Source organism: Phasianus colchicus, chromosome 2, assembly GCF_987193195.1.
Source record: "Phasianus colchicus chromosome 2, bPhaCol1.hap1.1, whole genome shotgun sequence".
Lineage (NCBI taxonomy): Eukaryota > Metazoa > Chordata > Aves > Galliformes > Phasianidae > Phasianus > Phasianus colchicus.
This window is the reverse complement of record NC_143437.1, coordinates 51,279,351-51,300,054: the sequence shown is the minus strand read 5'-3', so window position 1 is coordinate 51,300,054 and position 20,704 is coordinate 51,279,351. Positions and strand designations below refer to the sequence as shown.

Sequence of the window (20,704 nt, the reverse complement as noted above, 5' to 3'; positions counted from 1 at the left end):
TCAGTCACCCACACTGCTGTGGGAAGCAGCGCGCACTGACACAGTGACTCTGCCACGGAGTTTAAAACGGGAGACGCAATCTGGAACCTCGGAACGTATCTCACAGCAACGACATCCGTCAAGACAGCTCAGTGAAATTCATTGGGAGCAAAGATTTCAGTTTCGTTTAGTGAAGTCCATGACGCTGTCACTGAGATTTACATAGAAATCCCTTCCGAGCGTGCTCGTATAGCCGTGTTCTACGAGAGGCTGCGACTTCTGCTCATTCACCCCCGAGTTACGAGGTCACTGGGTAAGCCCACGCCACCCACATATACGGGCGCCCACAGCGGCTGCGCAGCTCAGGAGAAGGAGGAGAAGATGGAAGGGCGGCCGCGCGTCTCTGCCCCGCTCCTTTTCCTTCCGGGTTAGCTGCCGCCGCCGCGTCCTCCCGCAGCCCGGCCATGGGGGATTCCCCGCAGGCTGCGACTCCGCTGGACCCCGCGCTGGGGACGCCTCTTCCCCGGGGCCGCGGGAGCACTGCGGCCCCCCAGGACAAGCTCTTCCTCATTAAAGGTGCTGGAAGCGCCTCCCCTCTCCTCCCCTCCCCACTCGGGTCACGGGCGGGCGGCAGCACGTGGGGCGTGCGTGGCTGAGCCCTGAGAGGGCGCGCTGTGGACGCGCGGGCTGCGGGAGTCGGGAGACGCCGCCCCGGGCGGAGGGTGCTCAGTCACTGCCTCCGGGTGCTTCTCTTCGTTGTAGTGCTTTCCTGGCCCAGGTCCCACGGCTGGAGGCTGTGCATCAAACTCCTCCTCTTCTTTGGGCAGAAATTAATTAAAAGCCAGTTGCTATTTCTGTAATCGGGAAAATGTTGCTGCTTAGCAGACCTTGAAGCGTAAAATGCAGTGGGCACCCTGTGTTCTGTCAGCTTGTTGGAGGTCCTCCTGATCCCAGGCTGCATGTCCTCCGCACATCTCACTGACACAGCTACAGCAAACTTCTCCATCACAGTAATATCACAATTAAGTTTTAGAAAGCGAGACCTGGCATAAGGAGATTTTGATTCTTGCCTTCTATTCAAGTGATATATATATTCAAACTTTTTTACTCAACAGATATTTCTGTTAGGAAAAGAAGACAAGCTGGGTATCAAACAACTGCAAAGGCAGAGCTTGTTGCCTCTACTGAGGGCATTTTGGTGTGAGCCAGGTGCTGTACAGTGCATTCAGGGTCCATAGGAGGCCTTTTCTTAGAAGTGGTCTGATATGGCTGCAGGTCCCTTTCCAATGCAAGAAGCAGATCCCAAGTGGCTGCAGAAGATCTGGCAGCGAGGAGTACTTTGTATCTCAAGGAAGCTCATGTGGTTTTGTTGGTTTTTAGGTTTGTTTGTTTTTTAAATAGATGATTAGAACATAAAGCTGACAATGCCAAAGAGAACGTGTTACTTACAGAACAGTGTTCCGAGGCAGGTTTTCAGATGGCTGTTTGAAGTCACCAGTGGTGCAGCAGGAAAAGCACATCTTGGAACACAGAGCTGATTTTAGCATCCTGATTCTGGAGTGAGGCTACAGAGGGAGCATGAGAATTTGGAAGTGCTGTGAAAAGGCATCCTGGGATGTGGGTGACTTCTGCCTTGTGCAGTTTGCAAATAGATGCTTGCTATTTGTTTTCAAAAGGCTCCATTTCAAAATATGCTTTCCTCCTTACCATAGGTAGTTAATATAAATAATTTAGACAACTGTTCCTTTCCCCTCAGTATATGCTAACAGACCTTTCTTTTTCAGGTGTTGCTTTCAAAACAAGTTGCTTTTTGTTATTCCTCCCTCTAAGAGATAAGATCTTAATTTTTTTGTCTTAAACTTTTCTTGGCAGGTGGAATTTTTCTAGGTACGGTTGCTACAGCAGGAATGATAGCAGGTTTTGGCACCACGCTTGCCATGGCAAAAAAGAAGAACCCAAACTGGTTCAGTAAGGTTTGTTCATTTAAACTGTTTCCCAGTTTTTATACACAGGAAAAAAACAAAGCATTACTACAAAGCACTTTATGCAGATATACGTACAGTTTGGCTGTGCAGAGTTGATGGCCAGAGCACTAGACTTCATTAAACGTTTGCTAGGAATAGTGTATGATTTCTGGTTGCTCAACTTAAATACTGCAAAGTGTAGAAAGAAAATGATACTTCTTGTGAAGGTGTGATAGGCGAGTGATTTCAAAAGGGAAGGCTAGACTTTATGAATTATGTAACTGCCTATAGGGGATCTCTGAGGTTTTGCCACCAAAGAGGTAAATATTACTTAAATTTATAGTTAGTACAGGTCATTGCCTGTTATTAAAAATAACACATTATTTCAGTAATAGAAGCATAACTATAAATAACTAAGGGTAATTGCATCCATATTAGACATTTGACCCCGAAATAATATGTTTTCCATTTAGGATGAAGCCATAGCTTGACAGATACTTCAAGCAAACATAAACCAGCACTGCTGGTCAAAGAAGTAGTCCAGCCATCCCAGAATGAATGCTGGGAAGAAATGCAAGACCCCTTCTTTCACCATCTTTGCTGGCTTGTGCCAGCTTTTGTGTCAGTGAAACTGCAGCATGAAAAATCAGAGTAGAAATAAGAAACAAACACAGTACAGTCTGTGACCAATTAAAATAGATGAATCGGAGAAAAAAAATAAATAGCAATTTAAAAGGGAAGATGTAGCATCACATCATCTTGGCTTCATGATTGCTTTCAGACCATATGACAAGACTTGTCTTACAGAACAGCATCAGTGTTATGGGAGAGAGATAAAGCTGAAAATGAACTTCTTCCATGTTATTGAAATTAAGTAAGCATTTATAGAACCAGACCCCAAATTTACTCAGAACTTTTACTACATCATCCTGTTTTGTGAGGAACCACTGCAGAGACTTTTGTTTAAAACATCTTTTGGGAAGGGGGAACGTGTATTAAATTTAAGTGCTCAGATGCAGCAGCCTTCTTGTGAGAAATGTCCAATTTTACCATCATTTTTCCGGGTGTTTAGTTTTAGAATAGTTTATAAACTGATGAAGTTGAATATATTTATTTTAGGCACAGCTTCCTTTCAGACACATTCTTGTCCACAAGGAGATAGTTGGAAAATTGAGGCCTTTATCATTGCTCCTATGTCCTCCAGAAATAAATTAAGTGCGTAGCATATATTTTGGGAAACAAACCAGCAAATCCTGCCCTGTATTCTACTGGCCTTGTTTTTTGTTTTTGGTTTTTTTGTAAGAAGATTTGAGCATTGTTCAATAGCTTATTTTTTTTCAAATCAAAGAGGTTTTTTTCCCCTCCCCCCCAGTATTGGAGCAGTAACAGGGAGAAAACAATGTATAGAATAACAGGCTAATGATTAAAATTCTGTTCTCCTAAAAATGTTCTTTTCTTAGTTACACCTTTTTCCCCCATGCTGTCATAGTATTCTACTGTTGTCCTCTTAATTTTTTAGCATTTCTTGATCAGCTTTCTTGATGCTCTGAACAGCATATTGGATAATCTTATAACTAACTGTGGTGTTTACAGTAATCCCTATCTTTATACTTAACATCCTTTAGCAATCAGCTTGAGACAGAACACTTTTTGACTGCTGTTAGTGAAACCAAATCAACCATTTCCACATAGCGCTTTTTTTTTTTTTTTGAGACAATCTAGCATTTAAATAGTGGTCGAGTTATTTTCGCCAGCAATTTTCACAGATAATGACTCCTATTTAAAGATTCAGTGTAGAGGATATTTTCATCCATTCTTTTTCTATCTTCCAAATGGAAATTCTACACATTGTGTATGCGTTGACTGTTGAGGTAGGAGAATGTCAGAAATCATCAGCATTTTTAAATCTACTCAATACAATCTCTCCTGAAAGAGTTAGGAAAGTTCAGTAGCTGCAGGAAGAAAATAGTAGAACTCGGTTTAATGGTCTGGTTAGAGAGCTATTGTTTGTGCCTGTGTATCTGTGTGTATATACATAGCTAACATTATTAACAGCTTCCACTTTGGGATGTCCAAATCAGAACAAATGAGAAATAAAATGGATTTTAGTTGTGTCCTTTGCATGTTGGTGTTTGTCCTTGGTAACTGCCCAGAACCATATCCAAAGGACAAATGTTAATACTGAGCACTGTCTGAGGATCATTTTAACATTTTGATGAATACAAAGCCAAGAGGAAAAAAAAGAAATCCAACCACTACTGATGCTTTTTCACTGGCCAAATACCATTCTGATAGACGCTGTACATGCATTTAGTTTCATCAAAGAAAGAAATTGAAAGGGACTGAAGCTGCCCTGTAGCAGCTAAATACAGTGTAGGGGGCATTGCTGTCCAAGAATGGCTGGCTAGCAGCAAACTAGGCCATTTGGTGTGGACTGACTGATGTGAGCCACCATGTGTATGAGCCCTTCATAGCTGCACCCTATACTGATGTGCTGTGACAAAAGTTTTCATTGTGGCTGGGAGTCTGTCATGGTTGAGACTCCATTCCTCTTGGCCTGAGATGACTTTCCCAAGTTTTTTTTGTATTTTTGCAACACATCTCATGGAAGACTCAAGCAGCAGAATCTCAAAAAACACCCACTGTTATTTCTGACAAAAATGGGAAGTGTGAAAATGGAATAGTGCTATCTTTGTTGCCACTCAGTGAACTCTGCAGGGAAATGAGGCTTAATGTTGCTATTTGTTCCTTTCAAAATTTTCCTAAACAGCTTCTAGAATTCCTTCAGAGTTGCAGCATCTCAAAATTGGTCACTGTTACATCCTACATCAAGCTGAAAAATGCATAGGTTCCTCCACTTTCCTAATCTACTTTTACAGGAGCTTAGATAAAGATTTACAGGCTAACGGTCATGCCCCACTCACACCACACCTGAAGAAATCATACCAAAATCAATTCTATAGAAGGATTGTGTTCCAGTGCAGCTGTCTTGTTTTTTAGTCCAGTTGCAGCTTTTGAGTAGTGTGATAACTATCAGATTCTTGTGCCTATTGAACAGTTCATTTCAGCATCTTCAGGTATTAAAACTCCCCAGAAGCTACTGACAATCATGAAAGCTGTTCCTGGTGAGAAAGCAGCTCATACGTCCACTTGCTTGCACTTTGGGCCTGCTGGCATCCATAACAAGAGTTTCTATGGCATCACATAAACTGGCAAGAGAAGAAAAATTCTGGAGCAATAAGTTAACTTGTTTCATTTCTATTTTTCTTTTTTCCAGTTGTTGTTCACTTCGCCTTGGTCTTTTTTTTTTTTCCCTAGGGTATCACTGCTACAGCTGCATTACCTGAGAGCGGCTCATCACTGGCCTTACGTGCCCTAGGATGGGGTTCTCTGTATGCATGGTGTGGAGTTGGATTACTAAGTTTTGCCATCTGGAAGGCTCTGGGTGTTCACAGTGTGAGTAGCAAATACGATTCTCCAAATACTGTATTTTTTCCAGAATTATTCATCATATTCTGTACTACTTCAACCTGGCAGTACCCTTGATTCTCAACATGTACAGTGACTAACCAGAGGGCTGTGCAGTCTGGAAAGTCATTTTTGCATCTTTTGTAAATGGGATATTGCAGAGAAGACACTTTAGGGGGAACAACTGTTCTGTCCTGCTTGTATTTATTTGCACACATTTCAAGTTCTTCAAGAGTCAGTGTTCTCCTTTAGAGACTAAAATAGTGGCTGCAGACTTTCTGCATCCTTTGCTCATTGAATTGAAGGCTACCCCCAAATCTTCTTTTTATAGCTGTCTATTTGTCTATTTTCTGCATCAGGACATTGAGGATGTAAGAAAAATGGGGATGAAGATAGCTTTCTTCCTAGTGCATTTCTGTAAGGAGCAAAGGGGCAGAAATTAGAGGATTTGCGTGTAACAGTGTGATGTTCCATGATATGCCACATCAAGGCAAAGAAACTTGGGAAGTACCTGCATGCCTCAAGGGGCAAAAGCTATCTTTAATAAAGTTCTCACGTTCTACTATATCACTATGTTGAGCGTGAACACTGGAGTTATGTAAGCGTTTTGGCTTGCCCCCAGTAATGAGCCATGACTGAAGAGACACCCTGCAGCTGGCAGAACTCCACTTCCTTTTAAGGAGTAGGAATGAATAGACTTCCCTTACCTTCTATGAAAAATTATTTCTATTTCCAGCAGAACATTTCATGATCTCCCAACACTAAGAGCAGCAATATATTGTTCCACCCTAATGCTATTCTCATTAATACCTTAATTCAAGTTCTCGCTTCCTATCTACTCTGCTAATGAATCCTGTGAGTTAGCCATTTGGGTCCTGTGACAATCAGAAACATCAACACAATAGAACAGTGATACAAGAGGTATGATGACAAAGGGACTCATGCAATAGAAAGGTGTTAAAAAAAGAAAAAGTGCTCACCCATCTCTGAAGATCTAGGCTCACAATAGAAACTCCACAAGGAAGGGATCTCCAACCAGAGATCCTTCCCCAGTGGCAGTCAGCCCTTATATGAGGTCTAAGAAGGGTGCAGCCAGGCTCCACCCCTTCCAGTCACACAGCTGAATTGCCTTCATCTGTGCTCCCAAGGCTGAGCAGGTCCTTTCCCCAGGTGCTCAATCAGTGGTTCAGGCCCTGACTCAACAGTTAACCATACTGGTCCCAGCATGCACAAATTCCTTAGTTTCTAATGTTGATTCTCAGTAAGAACCAATAAAGGAAAACGGGATGTAAGATGCTCAAGTCCTGCTTGTTAGGCAGTAGAGGAATAGCACAAAAAGGAAGAAAGCAGGCATACCAATTTATACTGTGTGCTGAGCTATGCAATCTAGCAGCCTGCTGAATTTACTGTCACCTACATCATCAGCCAATAGGATTCACTTCACGCCATGCTGCTGATTCTTGTTTTCACTCAGAGTACTTCTGGTCCTGCTGAAGGACACTGTGACGCTAGTCAGCAACTTACATTAACTGTTTGTCAGTAGCCTTAATTTTTATTTCCTTAGAAAATGCTGACCCGGACACACAGCTGCTTCGTTTTCTTGTGAGGCTGCTTTCACCAAGACTATATGACAGGGAAGAAGAACACAAGCTTGAGGTGGCTAAGTGCAGGAAATGTCACAGTCTGACAGCAGGATCTCATGTCATAAGGGCACAGCAGCAGTGTTAACAAATGCTAACCATTTGTCATCAGAAAGTCATTCTTTATTTTATTCTGTGTTGCCTTAGTGTTGAAAGGAGATAGGGCAAACTTAAGAGACTCTTGCAAACACCTTTTGGTATTGGTTTCTTTATGCAGAATGCTTTTGTTTAACAGCGTGGCACAGTTAGAACTGCAGACACTGAAGGAAGTGGATTTCTGTCAAGAGGCTGAGGCTACAAATAATTTTGAACCACCCTCTTCCTCTGCTTTTCACTGACATATTTATTGCTTTCGCTATGGATTTAAATTCATAAATTGGAAGGAGGAAACTCATATGATAGTGCTACTCATTATAGCATAAATGCAAATTTACATTTCTAAGTTTCTGCCATGCATTTCTTTATCCTGTTTTACTGTATGTGTTAAATATATGTTTAAAAGCAGAAATGTCTTGAAGATGAAATATTGATGACCAGAGAAAAGGGACTCTGGAAATATAATTCTAAAGAACAAGTAATTTTTGATTGTTGTTAACACTTTGCATGCTGCTTTAACATAACACTGAGGAGGAAATACTATCTCATGGAAGATGTTACTTTTATGCATTAAGTATCATCTTCATGAGCACCTGAGGTTAAATAAGTATTACGAGCTGGCTGGCACATCATTAGTTCAGGATCCCTAGGAATATGCTAATTCTGAGAAAGGGTTTTCCCATTTCAGAGAAGCACAATAGTTTTGAAAATTCTTTATCTCTGCTTCTGTGCCAGCAGTAATATACTAGCAATCAGTCAATTCCAATGCTAACTTTTAGGGATGAACAAGATACATTTGTATCTTGTACATAAAACTAATAATTGTTAGATAGTCACAAAAATAAGTTTAATTTTGTGTGAAAATATTTACTGGGGTTATGGTAAAATAAGATTTCTTTAAACATTAACTTTTTAGACCACAAAAGCTACTGCAGGTTTTATGTTAGTCCCAATATTTTCAAATGAGCATTTTAATTTCAGTTGAGCAACTTGAGAAAAATCTGTTGTAGGCTTACCTGAATATAAATACCTTGATTCTTCAGCGTAGTTTAATTCTATGAACTCCATTACTCAGTAACAACTGCAGGTTCCCCATGCCACAGCTGTGAAGAATGTGAAGTTAAAATTCCAAGCTAAGCACACTGTATGTATATTTGAAAGCTCTGACATTAAAACAAATGTTAGTCTCTGAAAGTGCTGTTTTATACATGACCTTAGAGAAATTTCAATTCATCTTGATGCCTGGAACTTTTGTGATCTTAATAACTAAACTTTTGGCAGCTGAACAAGAAGAGCTTGCTGCCCTGTTCCTTTACCTTACTGCCTTCAGCAATAACCAACTGCCTTTGGGATGTGCTGATTAGTGGTCTGCCCCTGATGCTGTCCTCTCTCAGCTGGGCACTGACTTCAGTTGTTTAAGAGCTGCTGGTAATAATGATAACATTATCAACAGCTCATATGGTGTTTCAGTATTGTTAGGCATAATAAAATTTTAATTGTAAACAACACAGATGTTTTGTTTAGCAAACAAAAAAGTTTCAACTGTCACACTTAAAAGTACATTAATTCCAGTGTGCTCTCAAATCCATCCACATGCTCTGTCCTTTCCAGTGAGCAGAAGACTGACTTTCACTTACAGTCTGGAGGAGAGTTCTGAGTCTAGTGAAACCAAGCTGCTGTGTTGTTTAATGCCTAATACTGTCTCAGGGAGTAAATCTTGACAAGAAGCCACAGTGGAAAATCAGATATGATGGGTCGGAGATCTCACAGGAATGGCTGTGCTACTGAGCAGTTCCACCCCTGACTGATTAACCCATGTGAACTGCTGAAGGTCATACACACCACAGCTTGCTTTGACTCTGCAGGAGAAGAAGGGCAAAGGTGGGCAGTAAATTTGGAGAAGTGCAGCCAACAGTGTGTTTGCCCTTTGAACCCTGCTCACTTTGGCCACGCTCTGGTTTGAAACAGTGCACTGCTGAGCTGGTGTGAATGAATGCTAGTCAGTGTGCCTGCTGTGAGGCCTTTCATAGCTGCCTGCATAGGAAGAGGTGGTGAGCATCTTCCACACACCAAAAAAGGGCAAAACTAAACCCAGCGATGGGTCTGCTACAATGCGATGTGTAGTTGTTGTCTTTTCTTTTTAAGAAAAAAAGTCTATATTATCAGACACCTATCTGCTACACCTGCCTGGGCAAAGCAGACTTGGTGCGAGAGGGGCAGGGGATGTGACCCTCCTACACAGAGCTAAAGGGCTTGGGGATGTGTTTGTAGTTTGTTCTGCACTGCAGCTACATCTGCTGGTAGCAGAAGAGAAAGCCACTATATTTAGAATGTTCTTAAAACACTGCTGTCACAGTGCCTCCTTTCAGCTCTTAAATGGCTTTATTGATAAAGGTGGTAAGCCTACCGATTTTTATGCTAGCATGAAAACTCAGGAGTGAGAGTAAGAAACTGATCTTTATGTCTTGGTAAGGGATATAAAAAATTTATGCAGTCTCAGAATGGGTTGTTAAGATCCCCTGACTGCAGTTGTTGCTGTTGTCATCTTTGAATAGGGTACTAAGTAATAAACCCTACTAAATTTCAGTGAGCTCCTATCCCTAAAATGAGAAGTGATGGGTCAGTGAGGACTTGTTTTGATAATAGTTTAAATTCTATTTTTCATGAATGTAAAAGAGAAATCTTCACTTTCAGATCCTAGGAGCTGATTGTTTTCTATTTTCACGTACATTGGGCCCCATGCAGAAATTATCCAGATGTTGTTAACATGTCATTAACATGTCATTAGCATGACTTTTTAACTAACTTCCAGTGAACTCTTAGGAAAGCAGTCCATCTTTGATGTCAAGGTCCAGCAGTTCTGTCGGTGTGAGCAAGTGTCAGTGACCAGCAGCACTGGGCCAATGAAGCAGTTTGGGCCTGGGGCTCTAATATCTACAACCATTCCAGGGGATATTTTAAATTTGAGCTGACGCTAGCCTTGTCCCACGATGTGAATGCCTGTTTGCAGCTGGAGTACACTAGAAGTGCTCCTAGAACATACCTCCAGTTTTGTTTCACCCTAAAGACATCCATCTGGGGTGTTCTGAGACTGTTCAGCTCATGCCCAGTATGGACAACTGGGAGATTCACAACCAAAGCACATTCCTGGTCTGAACTCCAGTGCTCACCCAGACATGCCTGCAGCCTCCCACTATGAGGCACTTCATAGAACAGAAGAATGTATGTAATACTAAACACAGGCCTAACAACTGACATACTACTTTGAACAACAAGTATATTTACTATCTAATAACTTTCATATAGGTACAGTGAGCTGACTATATCCTGATGGATAACACAGAGGTGTTGAAAATAATTCTGTAGAAAATAATGGGTTTGGCATGTTTTTCATTTCATTATATCTAAGAAGTCATAGTTGAAGCATCTTATTTTATTACTCTCTATACAAAATACTTCATGAATTTTGAAATCTTTAAGAATAAATGATGTTTCAGTAAATAAAATTTTTGTAAGTAAAGAAATAAAAAAAAAAAATCTTAAAACCTTGTTATTTCAGTTGACTTGAATGAGAAGTTGATATAAAAAAAATGAAACCTTTCTGATGTTGTGTCTCTGTTCTACAGATGCTGTGGTCTGCCATACCTTTTTGTTGTTTGTAAGTCACAGTTCAAAGTCTGTATTAAAATGAGTTCAGATGTAATTTAGTTTGAGCAACATTATATCTTAATTTGAATCATTAGGCAGTAGAGCATTAGAGGCTAGCCTTGATCCAACAAAAGTTTTAAAGTATGTGCTTAAACTTAGGTATATGTTAAAAGAAGGGCTATAAGAAAGAAAGGGATAGTCTCTTCAGTAGGGTCAGTTGTGAGAGGACCTTCAAACTGAAAGAGGGGAAATTTAGACTGGATATAAGAAATATTTTTTTACAGTAAGAATGGCAAGGCACTGGAACTGGTTGCCCGGAGAGTTGATGGATGCACCATCCCTGGAGACATTCAAGGTCAGGCTGGAGCGGCTGTGGGTGTCCCTGTTCATTGCAGGGGAGTTGGACTAGATGACCTTTAAAGGTTCCTTCCAACTCAAATGAGCCTATGATTCTATGATATAAATTTATGGTTTAATAAATATTGTAACGTACTGTAGCAGTGGTTTCATGTTCAGATCAGTGGTCACACCTGATAGAATTGTGATTCCTCCTCCTACATTACTAGCTGCCCAGACAATGTATTTATAAGCATAGGGTTATCAGAAGTCAGAGGGAACTGATCAGAAATTAAAGGACATATAGTCCTTTATAAATTATTTTCTGATGATAAATTGTCCAAAGTTAGTGGCACGTAGGCAGTTCTAGTCTCAGGTATGTCCTTGAAAGCACATAGAGCACTGCCATTTGCAGTGACAAGAGAGCTGTGTCTGCGAGGATTAAAGGGGACCTGCAGTTACAATACTTGAAGAAATTTATGGTCACAGCATAGTCTTGGAAACGGAGGAAAAATATATTATTTTGTCTCTGAACAAGGCCCAAATTCTGTTGTTTTATTTCTGTAATATTGCTTCATTTTGATCTTTAATTAAGCTAACGTTATAGTAAAATAATAAATTAAAAGCCTAAAGCAAAGCAGGGTTGCAGTTGGAGTGATTTATCTGGTCTCTTGCCTTTTCCTTTGCTGCTTAAACTGATGTTTTTTGAAAGGCAGAAACATACTTGCTTGTCTGTACAAGCAAGATACACACTGTGGTGACCCCTTGCTTTATTTAATGAATAAAATGCATACGGTCTACCTTTGTGATATAAATTATTCCTTGTTTTTCAAAAAGGTCTTCCTGACCTATCCCTCTATCCCCAAGTGTTTCGTTCTTCTTAATCCTCAACCTGCTGACTTTGGAGAGTTGCAGAGTCTGATTCTCACATAGCTGACTGTCAGCAGTATATTGTTTAAACTTGTTTTGCATTCAGTGTGCTTATTTTACAGGAATAACTGATGTCGATAATCCTATTAAGCTGAATTCCAGTTTGCTTACAATTTAATTGCCATTAGTCAACAGGACCAAATCCTTCGAAAATATTTCACAGTTTTCTAGAAGTTAAGTTGTAAATCCTCACTTTAGATAAGCAGTTTTTCTTTAAATTAAAAATTTGCAGCAATAGAATACTTGACAGAGTTTAGAACATATCTGTGAATGCTTGTTGTTCCTTTTGAATTAATTTGTTTTTAAATAACAGGGATTTTGAACCTTTTTTTAAAAGAAGAAAAGTGTTTCAATAAAACTGAGCCACGGAACAATTAACAAGCAAGATAAATTGTGCTTTAAGAGCCCTTTTGCTCTTCATGCCCTCAGTAAATTTCCTCAGAAATGAAAGCATTTGTTCTCCCAAGGGAAGAGGGCCAGGATGATTCATACGTAGGTTTGTTGCTTATATATCTGTTCTATGGAAAGCTGAGAAAATACTGAGAACTAGTAATTTGTGACTAATATAGATACAAAATATTAGTTATCATTTTTATGGTGACTCCTAATGAAATATCCTTTTTCATTGATTATAACCTTTAAAATATTAACAATCTAACACAATTGCACAGCTGTGTAGAGACATCTAAAGCAATTAAACACAATACAGAGATTATATGCTTACTATGGTTTTGTTGGTAAGGACAATTCCTACACAAGGTGCTTTTATCTAGAGGAAATCTAATTTCTGAATACTCATTTTAAGCAAAACAATACTACCATCACCCCATCTACTTTGGGAGATATTTGATAATATTTTTGAGACTGTAGTCACAAGTACATTATAAATACAAATGAGTATTGGGTCTAAGGGATGGATGATTTAAAAATGTAAGTACGGAGACATAGTCTTCACAAATTTTTAGCATCCATAAAAAATACTAAGATGTACAGATCTCAATCAAATACTGACATTTTGCAGAAGCTTAAATTTTTATACTGTTTTGTAGATGTCCAAATGCTGCTTGAAAGCAGTGTATCTACTAGAATCATTCTAGGATCATCCTAAAGTCATTCCTAGATTGCTATTATTTTTAATTTTAGTTTTATTTAATCCTCCTATAGATTTAGTACCAGTACAAATTAACACTTCCTCCTTCTATTTATACACGTATTGTCTGTACTGCTTGTATTATCTAATTAGTTTGGTGTGGAGAAAACTTGCCTCCACACATATGTACTGCTTTTATTTTGCAGAAGGAGTAGAATATATAATCAAAGAACCTATGAAACTTTGCTCGTACTTGATAATGCAGAATGCTTATTCAAGGAATAAGATCATCTTTTTCTTAGTGGAAAGCTGCTACATCTGCATTGTCTGTAGGGACAGCTGTAAGTATTTCAAGAATATAGGAAGACGGTAACTGTAGCTCTCTTGAGGAATTATTTCATTGTCTTGGAAGAGACTCTTTAATGTCAGCTGACAGCAAACTGTTGGAAAGTTAGGTAGGTCTTTCAGTTCTTGAAGGGAGCTTATAAACAGGAGGGAGACTGACTTTTTACAATGTAGTAATGGTAGGACAAGGGAAAATTACTTTAAACTAAAAGAGAGGAAGTTTAAGTTGGATCTTAGGCAGCAATTCTTTACTCAGAGGGCAGTGAGGCATTGACACAGACTGCCCAGAGAAGCTGGGGTGTCCCATTCCTGGAGGAGCTCAAGGCCAGGTTGGATGGGCCCTGAGCAGCCTGACCTGATGGGGGGCAGCCCTGCCCATGGCAGAGGGTTGGAACTGGGTGGGCTTTAAGGTGCCTTTCAACCTAAGCCATTTTGCGATTCCATGATAGAATAAAACAACACTCAGTCTTTGGTTGGATGTTGCCTGGAAGTAGACAAGTGGATCCGCACACTCCTTGGCTCTGTGTAATGCAAACTACAAATATATAACTAAAATCTGAATAAAAGCTTACCTGATTGGTGTAAGTTTTTATGTTGCATCTCAGTACTATGACATCTTCAAGTGTGGCAGCATGGCCATCCTAGTCATGTGCTCCTGTTTTCATGCAGGTTGCTCTGCTTGCCTGAAAGTGCATGGTTGTCCGCATTCTGGCTCTGTGTGCAGCAAGAGCTCCAACGTGTGGCCTGCACGCAATTCAGTCCCATTCCAGGCATCAAGTCTTGTGAATTGCTTAAGGCTGAGGCTTTGATTTGGTTTTCTCAGCCGTGGCCCTCATTTCTGGATAACACATACTAGGAATTCCTGGTCATACAGAGGAAAGAATTACTCAGTTTACCTTTTGAAAGAACTGCCTACTTGCAGACAATTCATGTTTTTCATTCAGTTCAGAAATCCAAATTACAGCACACAAGAGCTTGTGCAGTGGGAATGCTCATCCTGATGCTTTGGGTCCATTAACTAGCATGCTTCATACAGTCACATATTTAACTGTTTTAAATTGTAGATTACATTAATTTTTCAAATTGTGCAAGATGACTAAGGAGAAATGAGTAATACACCATAGAAGACTAATCACGTGGATGTCCTTTTCAGGCACCCAGATTTGAAAGTAAGACTCTGCAGAAACAAATGGAATGTTTGTCAATGGTTTAAAAAAATCACTCAATTTTTCTGCATCATATGAAAGCCTTTTGCAACAAGCAAGTGTAATCCAAACTTTGTACTATTATTTTTGTTTGGAAGTCTGATGCAGCATCTAGATCTGCACCAGCATCTGGTGAAATCAATAGAATCACAGAATCACCAAGGTTGGAAAAGACCTTCAAGATCATCCACTCCAACCATCATAGCTATAGGCTTGAGACTGAAACACTAACATTGTCTGCTTTGAGAAATCATTCACTAGAACAACTTCAGCTCTTGGCCTTCTATTTCAGAAAAATCATCTTAGTTATTCATAGAATTTTAAGGCATACTCATAGAGCTCTAAGTATAAGAAAGTAACTGTTTTTTAAGATTGTAGTTTACAAGACTACTGCCCTCATGTATATAAATGAAAGTCAGTTTTTCCCACTGAGCACAAATTGCTAAGCATCTCCTTTATTATTATTATTTTTAAATTCAGAGTAATCACAGCAGCTTTCTTTTCTTTAGGCTTTTCTACTGGTCTGGCATCTTCTTTCTTTTACTACAGAGGTGTAGAAACAGACTTCCAAGCTACCAGTTAACAATCCCAATATTGAGAGCTAAGTGCCATTCACTCAGAAATTGGACTGAAGTGAAGCTACTGCAACGTGCTCATGATGTAGAGCAGGGCCTTACCAATGAGAGATGCATGGACTCTGAGTAACCTGAACACCTTTGCCAATGAAGTATAAGATCTAAGAATATGAACCAGAGCACTACTTTCTGTGCCTACTGTAGAGGTCAGCGTACAAGCTGGTACAAGGTGACCTGCAACAAGCACTCCATTTTACCGTGGCAGTCAGAGAATTGCCTTCAGCCAGCAGGCTGTCTGCTCTGCTCTTGGAGTGCTGTAAAGGTTCAGTGCATGCTGTTTTCCACAAATAACCTGCTATTTCTGTATGCAGACCTTGGTAAGCGTTAGCTGACAAGAGCAACAGCAATCACTTTGAGATTTGGGAAAAGGTAGCAAGAACAATCCTCTCTGATGTTCTTAAATCCAAGGCAGCCTATCTCATCTCGGGTTCCTTGTGAGGTGAAAGGTGACTGATGAGAATGTAAGACGTGGACATGCTGTGTTGTGCTCTCAGTCAGTATTCCAGTTCAGGGGATCTAACCTCATTTCACTTGGAAGATAATGTAAGCAGTTCTTACTGGTACAAGCACTAAAATAGGAAACTAATAATTCCTAGAATTTGGGTTGGCCTATTATGAATGTCAGACGTTAAAGAGAACATTTCTTTGCAAGACTTTCATTCTAGGATTCAAACAGACTTTTTTTAGCCTCTCTTCCATTCATTTTAATATGAACGGCCACATAAGTGCTCTCAGTAATAGTGCTATCCCAATTTTTGTGTGACATTCTGTCAACGATGTACATTAAAAAGACATTATTAACTGCAAGATGCTTTTAGGTCCCCGTATTTTTGCCACCTGAGGCAGGATCATTAGGTTAAGATAGGAAAATAACAGTGATCTGTAGCTATTACAGATTATTTAATGCACCAAGGTAGATGATACCCTTTTAGAAAGAAGCCTGACAGTCAGAGGTGGAGCAGTTACTGTAATTTATTTGGCAGGAAAAACAGTATCAAGCTTTGCAATGTCTGTGATTAAAAATAAAAAAATCACTTGAGTGAAATTCACTTTTGAGAGTTGCCTCCAGGAACGGAGGATGCTGGAATGTTAAATCAGGAAATGTGCTACAAATCGTTCATGTGCCACTGGATTCAGAAGCAGGGTTTGAGTGAGTGGTCTGTGATCAGGAAGGCAGCCAAAAGAGGTAGAATACATTCAGCTTTTAGCACACATTTTACTACACTATTAATTGGGGACATCACAGTTGAGCCGACTGCCCCAGGGTCAGTGTGTCTGACAATCATAAAAAAGCAGCTACTACTAAACGTTCCAGTATTTAGTACGTAGGCATGTTAGCTTTTCTAATTAAATTAATGCTTGTTGATTTGAGACCACTGGCATGTGTATTATGGAATCTGGAAGAAATACAGGAGGCTTCTGGGTTGGACAGAGAAGAGACCTTCTAAGCAATTTCTGAAAAAAAGGCAAGGCAAGACACGGGTTCTGAATTGCAAGGTTTCCCTCATTAATCAGGGTGCAATATTCATATAATATAAAGCCAGGTTAGTCATCTTCAGAAGAAGCTCACTCCAGTGCATGAGGCTGACTGGATGCCAGGAAATCCAGTTCACAGGATAACTCATTTGTATCTTTGCTGAAAAACAGGGACTCTCTGAAGTTGCCATAGGCCTGGGTTGATGTTACCAACCAAATGCAATCAAGAACAAATGCGAGGCCAGCATGAGTTAGTTTGGAGGCCAAATTTATTCTAAAAACAGGTTGGTCAGTCAACAGCCAAGGTACAGAGTGCATGGTCAATGACTGAGAGAAGTCACAGCCTAAAATTTGATACTAGAAGGATTCACAAGCAGCAGACATTGACACTGGGAGAGAAGGAACTCTGTTGCAGTTTTCATCATGATTTATGTCTATGGTCCCACTCCATCAGAGGAAGGTTTTTTGAAGCCTTCTCCGTGTTTTTTGGCAGTGTGGCTAGGGAGCTGTAAAGGAGCTTTGTGTACTGGGAGGACAGTGGCCAAGATTTGAAAATACATTGAGTTTATGTAACTAGCACAACTTGGAAATGGAGGAAGAAACTCAAAATCTGAGGGCATTAGTGGTGCAGATGAGAAAGAAATACCTTGGAAATCCTATTCCAAGCTCTAGTGAAACCCTACTGCACTTTCTTACTGGGAAGAAAGAGAAAAAATAATAAAAATCTGTGTGAAGTACCAGTTACATTGCTTAATGTATTACTCAAAAACTATTGTGGAGAGAAATAGTGGGATGTAGGATTTTTAACTTGCATTGAAATGAGAATGTCAAGTAATAGCAGCTGTGACATTTGTATTGTGAACAAATTGACCCCAGTTAGACACACCAAGAAGATATCAGGTACTTCTTAGGTCCACGACAGTCACTGTAGAGAATGCTTTTCCTAAATAGCTGACAACCTAAGGCATAATGTTGAAAAGTCAATCCACGCTGGTGATCAGCTTAGTATTATGATTTATTAAAGTAGTTCACTGTTCAGCATGGAAATCACAAAAGAAGAAACTCTGAATAAAAATGTAAAACAGTCAAGCCTCCGAACTACAATTAGAAATATTTTGTATAGATAGGGGTCATGGAAAAAGATGTAGATGCCTGCAAGAGCAAAGTGATGGCATTAAGTCTGGCATTGCTTGCAAAATGGTTTTACAAACAAGCATCGGAATCTGAGAAGATAAGGCTGAAGAAATTCATCACAGGGTCTTAAAAATGAACAAAAAAAGGCATTAGATATTTCAAATTCTGTCTATGTGCTAAAGGAAAATTGCTTTTCCAGAAAATGAATTGCTTTTACCTGCAGAACATAAGTTAGCATTCTGAGAGAAGTCTGAGTATTCTTAAATCTACAGTTGATAGCAGTGTTTTGGTGCTTTCTAGATACTTTTATTTTTTCTTTCATAATAGACTTGTAATATTTTATTTTCTAGTCAAGCTTGCTTTGTGCATCGTGGACCAACATAATAAAATAGGAGATAATTGGAGCAGCCCTTGTATGTAAAAATATTGGAAGAAAAGAACCCATCAAATCTAAACAGCAACTTTTAAGAAAAGTGATTTTTAATGAAATTAATTCTCAGTTCTGGCCTGACAAAACAATAGAATCAGCCATTAAAATGATTACCATAAATATAGATTTGGTGTTTGATTTTAATGCATTAATATGTAGAATATGAAGACAGCAATCTTTCTTTTTCAAAGCACACATTTTAATTTATCAATCAAGAAAGAAAAGCATGGTCCTATGTATAATTATGAATTTTCTTTTCCTGTCTATTAATAAATAAATTTTAATAAGATTTTGTTTAATCACCTGTATCTATACTGTTGGATAAACTAAAACTGTCAGAGCTGAACATTTTCTTTAATCTTGTTCTAAAATCCTCAAACAGAGCTATTATAACAGATCTTCAATCTAGAGAAAGTGCAGAATAAGGCACTGCGTTGAAAATATGACTGCATTCTATTGAAGTAATTTTACACAAACAAAAAAAATTAACATTTATATATATATATTCACACAATAGCTCATATAATAGTAGTGAATCATTCAGACAAGTGGTCCAAGTTAGACACCCCAGTGTGATTCTTTAGATGTGGGATTTTGTAGCGGGTCCCTTTCATACTTTTTTTTTCCCACTTAATTAATTGAACCAGTATAATTAAAGGGAACATCTTACTTTGCTGTTATTTTTAAGGCCTTTTTACATCTTCTTTACCTCAAACAGCTATATTTTGTGGAGTAAGCCTCTTATTAATAGTTGACTACTTTTATTTCTTAACCTCTTTTATAGATGAAAGAATTCCGAACTAAAATGCAGTCAATGTTTCCAGCAATACCTAAAAATAGTGAGTCCACCGTTGAATGGGAAGACTTACTTAAATCAAAGTGAAAGAATCAGAAGCATTTGGAGATAGCTTTTTCAGCAAGAAAAGGAGCAGAAGCATCAGAAGAGTCTCATCTGAATGAAAGAGAAAAAAAATCAGACTGAGCAAGTTACCAATTGAGTTCACTGAACCTGGGGATGCCAAGTTAACATCTCAGTGGCAAGATAATTAAAATAATAATTTATACTGTATTTCTTCAGTGTGTTTGGTATGGCTGATTTGTGAGAAAATGATCCTTCCAAGGTAAGTTGGTTCCAACTTGAAAAAAGGCATTGCATTATGAAGACTTAAAAAAACCAACAGCTTTAATCGTTAATATATAAGGACAGAACCTCAATAAACTTTTATCCCATCCTGCCTTTAAAGAGTAATTTTAGGTTATTTTTCAAGGAAACAAAGAACAATGCTTTCAGTGCCATTTACATGCATCATTAGGAATGTAAATATCAAGATAATTATAAAAGGTCCATCAGTGAGCCTGAAGATAAAGGTTACAGTGCACTCTTCTAAAAATAAAGGAAGTATTTAAAGTTGTATCAAAAGAAAGTGTCTAAAACAAGCTGTTTTTGTCTGTCTGATTGGAAAGTTTAAAACATCAAATACAGAAGTAATGACCTGCTGAGCTCCTCTGCAGAGCAGCAGTAGAGACCTCAATGAAGTCACTATTTTTTCAGTAGTAGCTTTTTTATTGGATCCCACAATTGTGAATCTGACCGTCTGTATAAAATCTATTATATTTGTATGAATAATGTAAGTGAAAAATATATAAAATAGTGTTATGTCCAGTCTGTCCTACACAACAGATATTTTCAGCCAACAAAGCGTGTGTTTTCTGGGGGGTGTTTTTTAGTGGTTCCTGTGGCTCTTCTATTAGGAAAAGCATTGTGTCATTTTTCCACACTGCAGTAATCTCATGAGGCATAGGCATAACTAAGAAGAATAATATATTGTACCCAAACACTGTATTTGCAGAACTGGAGATTTGTAAAATTGCAGAAATAAAAAAATAAATTAGTACCAGTAAACAATTCTTTGTTGAGTGAATGCTCAGTTATCAGGGCTTTTTTTATCAGTTGCACACATTCCAATTAAAACAGCTGCCAGATTTAATAAAGTCCGCTTAGAACCTGTCTTTTGTGATTAAATCTTTATATTTCTAGGAAAGAATGTTAAAAAAAAAAAAAAAACTTTATATGTCAGATAAATAATAGAGAAGTGTAGTTTTCCTATGAAACATGACAGCACTAGAATAATATCTTTAACACAACTGAAGTATAACAGATGACATCTTTTCCATAGTTTGATTATTGTAATCCGGTATTAAATAAATTGTGAATGCTGCTATCCTATGCACATGAGCAATGGTACTATTTCCATATTTCTATTTGTGTGCATGGGGATTGCCTGTAGTGCCTATGCTTATGCATATTAGTGCTGAGTCATCAAGTTT

The 20,704-nt window shown here is 38.9% G+C and overlaps 1 protein-coding gene across 3 annotated transcripts; it reads left to right on the top strand.

Annotated features, from left to right (window-relative positions):
• Positions 1-310: 310 nt before the first annotated feature.
• On the top strand, positions 311-20,259 carry TMEM242 (transmembrane protein 242). 3 transcript variants are annotated; one of them, XM_090135657.1, is made up of 4 exons: positions 311-555; positions 1,852-1,952; positions 5,262-5,399; positions 10,774-11,870. In XM_090135657.1, exons 1-4 carry the CDS (start codon positions 444-446, stop codon positions 10,807-10,809), a joined length of 387 nt encoding a protein of 128 aa, XP_089991783.1. In that variant the 5' UTR covers positions 311-443; the 3' UTR covers positions 10,810-11,870. The 3 variants fall into 3 exon arrangements, with proteins under 3 accessions (XP_089991783.1, XP_089991782.1, XP_089991781.1); XM_090135656.1 differs by lacking the exon at positions 10,774-11,870 and adding an exon at positions 6,976-7,150; XM_090135655.1 differs by lacking the exon at positions 10,774-11,870 and adding an exon at positions 19,161-20,259 and having other exon boundaries at positions 320-555.
• Positions 20,260-20,704: the final 445 nt, after the last annotated feature.

Excerpts from the sequence above, each read along its gene's own strand:
- TMEM242 (XM_090135655.1), top strand. The coding sequence starts at position 444 with ATGGGGGATTCCCCGCAGGCTGCGACTCCGCTGGACCCCGCGCTGGGG. Across the intron at positions 1,953-5,261 it reads ACCCAAACTGGTTCAGTAAG|GGTATCACTGCTACAGCTGC; the intron begins GTTTGTTCATTT and ends TTTTTTCCCTAG. Across the intron at positions 5,400-19,160 it reads AGGCTCTGGGTGTTCACAGT|ATGAAAGAATTCCGAACTAA; the intron begins GTGAGTAGCAAA and ends CCTCTTTTATAG.